The following is a 10,320-nucleotide window of genomic DNA, read 5'->3' on the forward strand; positions in this document are numbered from 1 at the left end:
CGGGAGTCCGAGTCCGGCACAAATTTTAATGTTTCGCGCAATGCGAAGCTATTTCGTAAAGTTAACCACAGCTGTAATCTGTTACTTATAATCCGGTTATGTGAATAAAATATTTTGCAATCAAGATGGAGTATCTGAAGATGGTTCTGAATGAACCGAAACCGGTCATATGAATAAAAAATTTTGCAATCAAGACGGATTATAAGTCACATTATACAGTCACTGATTGCTGCTACCCAATAGACATTATGTCTGTTTTTGCAAAACAGCTGTAATCGTCGCTGACAGGTCCTGTTTCCTGAGAAATGCATACGTGTCTGAGTGACACTGTCTTGATGAGACACGGAGACTGTATAAACACAGTCACTATAACGATCAATGATTTAAAAGCAGGAAAACAAAAAATATCTGCAAAAACAGTAGTGAAACAGCTAGGTTGTTTGTACAAATTAGGTATGTGTTAAATTGTGCGGTTAGAACGCAGAACTGACCTCGCCTCACAGCACGGCTGTGAAGCCGGTCAACTGGCAACAAAGAGAGCGGCAGCGCGGCAGGAGGGGCGTGGCGGAGGCGAGCAGCGCCGCGTCGTCCGTCACTGTACGCACGGAGCGCGCTCCAGTCCGGCGATCCGGTTCGGCGAGCTTTTACCGCGGGGCCCGAAACTGGAAGGACTGCATTTCTACGCCTCTGCTTGAGCCGGATGCTGCTATGTGCGTACGTGTGTGTGCGTGAGTGTGACAGCCCGTGCCCCGCTTCTTTCACAGATCAACAAGTGCTGCCGCCCCGCTGGCCTTGACCCGTAGCGGCCGGTATGCGTCTCCGTTGTAGCGGGCAACCTGTCGCTACAACAACAGGAAGAGAGAAGCCCTCCCCGATCACGTGGCTCGAGCCGACCGACACGGCTGTAACTACCGCACGGCTAACTGGGCTGGTGGTCAGACAGCGCAAAGTAGCAGGCAGAGGGACAGGATGTCCGGCTCGTCCCGCCGATGTCGATACGGCGGCGGCGCATCCGGCGCGGGAGCACAGGGGGACAAATTGGGGTCTCTGCTAGTCCAGTACCGGCTTCTCCGTTCTCTTTTTGCGTCCCCGCCCAGACGGTCTCGCCGCTACCTATGCTCGGATCTTTCCCGGGCAGGTGGCGACCACCGCCCGTGTCCTCATGTGGGGTAACGGGTGGGCCGGTCAGAGAGGGAGGGGAGTAATAGGACGACCTGACTGGTCCCTGGAACGCGACTGAGTCGGCCGCAGGGCGCCATCTGGCTGCTGGAGGTTCCAGTGCGGCGTCACCCGGGCCGTCTAAGGGCGTGAACAGAGACAGAGAGAGAGAGACTTTAAAAGCGGAGCGTTGGGTCGGCAGCTGATCACACCGTTTTCCATCGCTAAGAGTGCCGTATGCTCATCTCGAACGCGCAGCGTCAGTGAAAGTGAATCGGCCAGTTCTTCTTTTTTTTTGCATCTTTCTTCGCCTCGAGTGTAGAGCGGACTATAACCACAATGAAATCGGCGTTACTGATTTTAACGGCGTTGCTGATGCAATGGGCAGAGTGTAAGGCTGTCGCGGCCGAAACCTCTACTGGCGATGCCGCCTCGACCTGGGACAGCTGCTTGAAGAAAGACTCGATACAGTGTATGCAGCTAGTGGCGTACCGCAACATTAGAGCTTTCTTCGACCGGGACAGTATCCCACTGGTGACTGGGCTGTCACTGGTGCGCGAGGCTGAAGTAGGGTCTGCTGTGTCGTCGACGTCAGCAGCACGAGAGTTGGGTCGCCAGGTGGAAGAAGCGCAAGACGTGTCGTCGCGCGAACAGGCGCTAGAGCAGTTCGCTCTGGGCGAGGCGGCAGCCTTTGTCCGAGAGCGCAGCCTGCGAGTCGACCTGCCGCAGCTGGCGAGGGCCACCGCCAGGGCCATCGCGGACCGCCTGCCCACGGATGTGCGCACCAAGATCTCCGAGCTCATCACTGAAGGTGAGTCCAGTTTTCACTCTTCCATTGGTCTTCGCACTCATTTAATACAAATTACCCTCCAGCAACAAGGTGCCGAATACTCCACCGTTGAGGCCCAAACTAACTATCAATTGAGGAGGTGATACGCAAAGGTTAACATGTTCCCAATATAAAAAAAATTAGATACGGTATGGAACGGTACATATACGATAAGCAGAATCTAAAATATCATTCAGTACAAGGGAAACCGAATGTGTGCAATCGCGGAAACCTGTGAAAATACACGGTTCAGAGTAAACACGAACGTGTCCACATATACATTCAGTGCAAAGAACAACTAGTCCATTACGGCCTATAGGAGACGCTGAATTCAGTCACGTGATTTCAATTCCAGTGACGGTCAGACGTTCCCACGCCGAGCAGCTGTAAGCATCAGTTCGTAATAATATTCCATAGCCCTAATATTAATAGTTTTTATTACAAGGACACTACCTACTCACCACATTTTCAAAAAGTGAAGAGACCTCTACGAAAAAGGACGACAAATGGAACAAAAGAGGAATCTAGTGTGGTCTACCAGTCAGTGGGTTAAGTAATAAACCTCAATGTAGACTGGAGAGTGACAGACGTGAAATTCCTATCTAAAGACCTACGAAAATTAGACTACATAAAGGAAATGAATGAATTTTCTTATACAAGTACGAAACTACGGGAAACATTCATGCTGATATGAAGGCATCTGCGCTCTAGAGGCCCCAGAAAGATGTACAACAGTCGAAGTCTCTTCAAAAACGCGGATGGACCATCACAAAACTCCTTTCTTAACCATGACCGGAAGTATTTCTCAGCCATTTAATTTCAAATGTCAGTAACAAAGATGGTTATACTCTACTGCAAACTATTTTCTGTGAAGAGTGGCAAATTCTAGGGAACTTAAATTGGTATACACCCACCTTTGACGATATGTACGCCTTGTTCAACACTGTTTAGAGGATGCTTCTGGTTTATATGTTTAAATGTAACAATTACCTCAAAGGACCTTTCTATTGACAGGTAATGCTATCGTTATATCATTGTATTCTGTTACGCTGATTTGGAATATTTTAAATAATTGTGAATCAACAATGAAATCGGAACATTCGGTAGTACACTGAATATCAATGTCACAGTTGCCAGATTATAATTCTTTCCGTGATATAACACGCTAAATTGTTAGAATTATGTAATACGGTACAGTATTGGAAGTATTATACAATCAACAGTAACTTTGAAAAAAAAAAAAGGTATTTGCTTATAGAAATCATTCAACGCTGAACACCTCCAAATGGTTCCTGCTAATGAGAACATGTCCATATTTAAAAGTACTTTTAAAAGAATATTTCCGTTCTAGGTTTAATTTACAGCTGTAAACTACAGTCGTTTGCATTGCATTGTGTCATTTTCATTCATATGTATGCCTGAAATAAGCTTTAAGTCGATTGTAAAAGCCGCGCGTAATGGCCGCGCGATTTGAGGCCCCATGTCACGGATTGCACGACCCCTCCCGCCGGAGGTTCCAGTACTCCCTCGTACGTGTGTGTGTGTGTTGTTCTTAGCATAAGTTAGTTTAAGTAGTGCGTAAGTCTAGGAACTAATTACCTCAGCAATTTGGTCCCTTAGGAATTCACACACATTTGAACATTTTGATTGTAAAAAACTGCATTTAGGGAACATGTCCGTCTTTGCACGTCACCTCCTCAAGTATTCATTCTGTTTAAAACAGAGTCACAGTACTACTTTTTCCAGAAAATTACAGGTTTTTGATCAACTAAAGAGTCCTCGAAAATTTTCCTTATAATCAGCATCGTTTCATGTAATGGCCTATTATGCATGAAATACTTAGCCGGAGATGTATCATCTGTGTAGATAATCTCATCATTACTTAAATACCCATCTGTTCGTTTCTCGACAGTATTATGTCCTACAATAACAATGTCAGGAGGAACAAAAACCCAAGTTCCTAGCTGTAGCATGCGGTTGTTGACTGGGATAATGTCAAGATGAGTCTAGACGTGACGAACAAACTTGAATGAGATGAAATACATAGCCTCTAGCAGCATACGGTGGCCAGTAGGTGAATTAACAATAATATAAGAATGCTGATTGTGGTCTACTTTGATGTGATGGAAGTATTTTTAGTAGTAGTCTATTGCTGATAGTAGTGCTGACGTTAAACGACTGATGATGTGGAAAAATAAAACAGTCGAAACAGTAGATAGGCAATAGATGCTAATAGCAGAAGGTAGAACTCAGCGTAATTTTAATGTACTAAATCACCCATATTAAAGTGATAAATGTGATAAAATGGAAATTATATGCTACTTGAGAATGGAAATAGGTTTTAGGTATACTTGTAGTAATACAATAAACATGTCTATTTAATCCGATAATTGCCATCAGAATAATATTCGGTTTGTTGCTTAGGTATAGTACATAAGTTGCTTTTCTTTATCAGCAATTGATCATCGTAGTTTATCAATATCTGTCATATACACTAATGTGTTAATAAATAGTTGTCATTGATTCCCTAAACACCAAAGTTTAAATATTATGATGTCATAACAGGATAACTTGAATCATTGAATTGGTTCAAATCAGCTACAGCTCTTAAGACTAAATTGTAAAAATGTATCGTCTCTGTCTGAAAACGACTGTATAGAACGGCATGTGCTTCATGTTTTTGTGTGCTTTTGTAGCTTTGAAGTTTTCAACGTGCATTTTCCACTTGACGTAGTTATACGCATTGTGTCAAATATTTCTTGAACATACCTGTCGTCTTTATATTGATGCACATTTAAATTACCTGGTGTATGTCTGGCGTGGATTTGTGTAATCACTTTAAATTCGTGGAAATAGTCTATACAGAAAAAACTTAATAGCCAGTGAGCTAAACCATACTTTATAAAGTAGCGCCGATACTCACCTGAAACAATGTAGAGCTTACGAAACGATACGTCATCTACGTCAGGATCCTCGTTTAATAAATTCAATTATAATCACTGCCGATGAGCGCCATGACAGCTGACTGCATAAATTTTCTCTTTTCTCAGCTGTGATTGCCTGCAACGTACCTGCAGGATGCAACGGATAAAATGCATTTTTGGCTGCACATTGTTATGAATTCTAAATTTCACTCAAATCGAAAGAATCGAAACAATTCCTAAGAGATGACTATCATTCTTGTACCATTATTTCTATTACAGGAGATGCAGAACTTTTGAGTAAATTGCAGTGTACGAGAGCTTACTGAAGCAGTGAGATAGCTCTCTTGAGAACAGCCGTGGCCACTGAAAGCGTGCTTTCAAATTTATACGTGCTCATAGATTTAAACAACATCAATGTTCACACTGTGATTTGGAAGAGCCAACCTTGGCAGAAAACGGAAATGCTCTAAATCACAAGTATTATCGGAGCTGTTGATTGGAATCGGAATAATGATTATAGGCAATGGCAAGCAAACACTTCTGCCAATGGCGTTGTCAAGCCCAGCGGAGATGATTGGGTAACTGCTCTGAAAATCATAAGAATAGCCAACCATCAACGGTTTGGGGTTGCAGGACTGAATTAATTTCGCTGTTCTGGGGACACATAATGTGTAGCTACAGGTATGTGGCCTTTAGTTCTGATCTCTCCTTTGTCAGAATATTCCGGATTAGTCCCCCACTCGAATCTCCTGGAGGAGAGCGGCAAGGTGTTGATGACTGTGAGAAAAAAAAAATGGCAGTGTCAGGGAAACGGGAACATTCTGTTAGGCAGGGCGCTGAATGACGGATATCTGAATGAGATTGAGCATCTGTAAAATTGGTATAAGGAAATGCAAAGGCTCAGTGAGGACACTGTAGGACTGAAGTGGAAAGAAGATACGCATGTCTGGTGGGATGAATAAGAGATAAAATCTAAAGCAGCAGAAAGGTGTCAATGAACGGACGAAGTCGAAAAACATAATACTGGCCGAACACAGAGGCAAGCAACAAAATGTTTCCCAACAAACAATCCAAAATGAGTCCATGTTATCGCCGCTCTCATATACCTTGGATGATGATTGTAACTCTATAATCAGAGAGAGAGAGAGAGATTCGATCTAAACGGAAACCGATACTTACCGACAGTCGTTTATCTCATTCAGGATGAAGAAATGAAATACAGAGTTAGTAGAGTGCAGATGTAGACTTGGATAAGAATAATAGTATCACTGAAGGCCTTTTATGTCCAATAAGTGTAAGAAGTACATTTTTACTTCCTTATACTTGTGATTAACCAGCACCATATCACAAAGCATACTTGATTTTTACTAGACTTACTAGGAATGCCTGTATGTATAAAATTTGACACTTTCTTGGAAACTACAATATATATTTATTACACTTTCGCAAAAAATCTATTATTCACCTAACGGCGGACTTACATTCCTTCATACCGAGCGAGATGGCACAGTGATTCTGGCCTCACATTCTCGAGGATGACAGCTCAAATCCGCGTCCGGCCATCCAGATTTAGGTGTTCCGCGATTTCCCTGAATTACTCCAGGCCAGATGCCGATTTCCTTACCCATGCTTTCCGAGTGAGAGCTTATGCACCGTCTTCATCAACCTCTTTCCTTCTTTACCTTCCTTGATGAGGGCTTTCATGACTGAATTGTGTTAGTTACACTCGTAGCACGTCAATTTCAATGTTATGAGTATTTAATCAATATCCCTTTCGTGACGTCTAAGCTAAAAATACATGCCATTGCATGTGTTGGTTATTTCTGTTAGAAATGAAATGCATATCTGACGATGGTTTTTCAGAGCCGAATCCGGTTTTGAAGAAGTATAAATTTCCAACCTGGATGGATAGTAAATCTAATGTAAAACTACCAGTTAGATACTGGGAATTACTAGGAAAGACTTCTCGAGGCTCCAGTCGAGTGACAGTAAGCTGTAAACGTGTTCCTTCCGTTTAAACAACTGCATAGCTAATGGAGAACTCTGTGTGAACTACGTCAACAAGATCCGGCCCTACAATCGATATGGAAAATAACTACCACTGCCATCAGCCTCGTAACTAGAAATTACATTTTACAGAAAGTATGGTGCACTTCGTGGTGTTCCTACGCTGCCGCTCTTCAGTGTTCTGTCTTGGAAATGGTTTACTTTGCTGCGGAACATTGTGCTCACGCCACTCGACCAGTGGGCCATTGTGATCTGTGAAATGAGGAGGCATTCGGCTAAGGAGACACAAGCAAACACGTGATTACAAAAATGGTTGAAATGGCTCTGAGCACTATGGGACTTAACTGCTGAGGTCATGAGTCCCCTAGAACTTAGAACTACTTAAACCTAACTAACCTAAGGACATCACACACATCCATGCCACAGGCAGGATTCGAACCTGCGACCGTAGTGGTCGCGCGGTTCCAGACTGTAGCGCCTAGAACCGCTCGGCCACCCGGCCGGCTGGATGTCGTGGGTTATTCCCGCTTCAGCCCTTGTATTTTCATGAAATTTAGTTCGGTAGCGGCACTATACGTAGCCTTCAAAAAAGCGTCTGTAACGGAGGTGCGTTGCAAGCAAAGAGACGTCCTTGAGTTTCGTTTGGAGGAAACCCAGAGCACTGCAGATAGTCATAGGCGTTTGCAGATGTCTACAGAGAAATGACAGTCAACAAAAGCACGGTGAATCGTTGGGCGAGGCATCAGTCATCATCGCAACGAGGTAGCGCAAACTTGTCCAAGTTTCACGTGCCGTACACAGCTGTGACTCCTGGAGTGTTGGAACGTGCGGACGTTGTCATTCGAGTTGACCATCACAAAAATGCAAACTAGCTTCTCCTTCTCCATGACAATGCAAGGCCTCACACAAGTCTGTGCACTCGAGCGGAGCTCGTAAGACTTCAGTGGACTGTTCTTCCCCATCCACCCTACAGTCCGGATCTCGCTCCTTCCGACTTCCATCTGTTTGGCCCATTGAAGACTGCTCTGCGCAGGAAGCCGTACGTGGATGATGTGGAGGTTATTGATGCAACAAGACGTTGGCTCCGATGTCGACCATTACAGTGTACCATGTAGACGCACAGGTCAGTAAGGTGGCGTAAGGCCGCCGCACAGAACGGTGGTTATGGTGAAAAAAAGTGTTTTGTAGCCAAAGGAGTGGAGTATAAAGTGGTGAATAAAACCAAGCTGATTTCAGAAAAAAATGTGTTACATTACTTGTTGAACGCCCCTCGTATGTAAATTTTTGTGGCCATGGTGGTCTGGAGGGTAGTGCAGTAGGATTCGGTTCTGGAAGTTCAAACTTCAGTCCCGGTTAGAGGCGGGTATTTTGCCTCGTTCCAGTCCCTCCAGGAAGGTTCCAGATCGACTCAGTCTGGTATCAGTTGAGTACCGGGCATCTCTTCCGGAGGTGAAGGGCGGATGGGGCGATGGGCCCGCTATCCTGCCGCTCCCAGTGCCGCAGCGAACAAAGGTTACCTCCAGTTAGATCAATAGTCTAGTCACGGGCTTCCACGAAAGACGTTTAGAGTAACATTAATTTTTAGTGACAAATTTGCCTGGTTACTCTTGTAACGCTTACGAACAGATCTGAGGATTTGTTTGAATTGTATTGTATGTTAACCGGGGACCTAGAATCGACGGAGAGGCTCCGTCCCCGCCGCAGCCGCAGTGGTCCACAACCACACGACGACCACCGCAGTCCACTTCACCCCTCCGCCGCCCCACACCGAACCCAGGGTTATTGTGCGGTTCAGCCCCCGGTGCCCCCCACCCCTCACCCCAGCACGGAACGTTTCACACCAGACGAGTGTAACCCCTATGTTTGTCTGGTAGAGTAATGGTGGTGTACGTGTATGTGGAGAACTTGTTTGCACAGCAATCGCCGCCATAGTGTAACTGAGGCGGAATAAGGGGAACCAGCCCGCATTCGCCGAGGCAGATGGAAAACCGCCTAAAAACTATCCACAGGCTGGGCGGTTCACCGGACCTCGACACAAATCCACCGGGCGGATTCGTGCCGGGGACCAGGCGCTCCTTCCCGCCCTGAAAGCCGTGCGTTACACCGCACGGCCAACCGGGCGGGCTAGACCTGAGGATAGTTCAAGGGAACCGAAAATGGAAGCACTCTAGATTACTGTCTGTCTAGAGTCCAGACGCGTAAAGGAACGGGTTTGTTGCAGGGCGAGGGAAGAAGAAGGCGCTGAAGGTGCTGCTGCCGATCCTGCTGGTGGCGGGAGTGAAGGCGGCGGGCGCGGTGGCGCTGTCCGTGCTGGGCCTGGCGCTGCTGGCCAAGAAGGCGCTGCTGGTGTCGACGCTGGCGCTGCTGGTCGCGGGCGCGCTCGTCGTGCTCAAGCTGGTGTCGCAGAGCCGCCACCCGCAGCACGAGGTGCACGAGGCGCGGCCGGTGCCCGTCGCCGCTGTCGTCGGCGGGCCTTACAGCTACGGCGCCGTGGGCGGCGGTGGCTACCCGGTGGGCGGCGGCGTCGCCTACGAAAGCACCGGCTACAGCCACGGCGAGTTCAGCGCGCACCCGGCGCCCGTCGCGGCGCACTCGCTCGCCTACAGCGCCCACAAACCTGTGCGGAGGTAGGCAGGTAAGAGGCACTCCGATGCCTACACACTGCTCTGTTAGATTTGTTCTTTCTTCGAGGGGAGCTTTCCTTCTAGCGGCGTTGGATAGAAATATCTGAATACTATCTGAACATAATGTTGCGTCGATATCCAAGTACACTCTCACGGAAACGAAAAATTTTATAGCATGAAGCACCAGTTTGATACTTACTGAACTTTGTGGAGGTGTTCGTCCCATAAAGGTTATACAACTCGGAACTGATGACCCTCATCAACCGAGTGACCTCCAAAGAAACGAATACACTCCAACTTTCCATGTGGCATGGAAGCAAACAAGTTTATAACATCATTTTGAAGAATCTCTTGCCATACCTGAAACAGGTGCATAATCCATGCAGGTTGATGACTTGAAGTTGGACTGAAAGTACATATCTCCTCATCGCATCCTAGATGTGGCCTCTGGACAGCAAATCAGGCAAGTCAAGGATGCATAAAGTCCTCAAGAGTGCAGTGAGTGCTATGTTCATTCAGATCGATAACTGGAGACTCTATGAAAGTACACATCTTTCCATTGCATCTTAGATATGGTATGTAGACGGTAAATCAGGGCACTTGATGGACAAGTCAAGGATCCGAACATTCTTCAGGAAAGCAATGCATGCAGTTTCCATCCAAATCGATGGGTGGATGGTGGTGTGAAAGTACACATCTGCCCGTTGCATCTTATATGTGGTCTGTGGACAGCCGCTACTCAAAAAATGGTTCAAATGGCTCTGAGCACTATGGGACT

General features: G+C 46.2%; 1 protein-coding gene across 1 annotated transcript; it reads left to right on the plus strand.

Annotated features, from left to right (window-relative positions):
- The first annotated feature begins 1,209 nt into the window (after positions 1 to 1,209).
- LOC124788837 lies at positions 1,210 to 9,549 on the plus strand. The gene is made up of 2 exons (XM_047256119.1): positions 1,210 to 1,969; positions 9,140 to 9,549. The coding sequence occupies exons 1-2, from the start codon at positions 1,498 to 1,500 to the stop codon at positions 9,547 to 9,549; spliced, it is 882 nt and encodes a 293-aa protein (XP_047112075.1). The 5' UTR covers positions 1,210 to 1,497.
- The last annotated feature ends 771 nt before the right edge of the window (positions 9,550 to 10,320 follow it).

The sequence above is a fragment of the Schistocerca piceifrons genome, chromosome 3, assembly GCF_021461385.2.
Source record: "Schistocerca piceifrons isolate TAMUIC-IGC-003096 chromosome 3, iqSchPice1.1, whole genome shotgun sequence".
NCBI classification, from domain to species: domain Eukaryota; kingdom Metazoa; phylum Arthropoda; class Insecta; order Orthoptera; family Acrididae; genus Schistocerca; species Schistocerca piceifrons.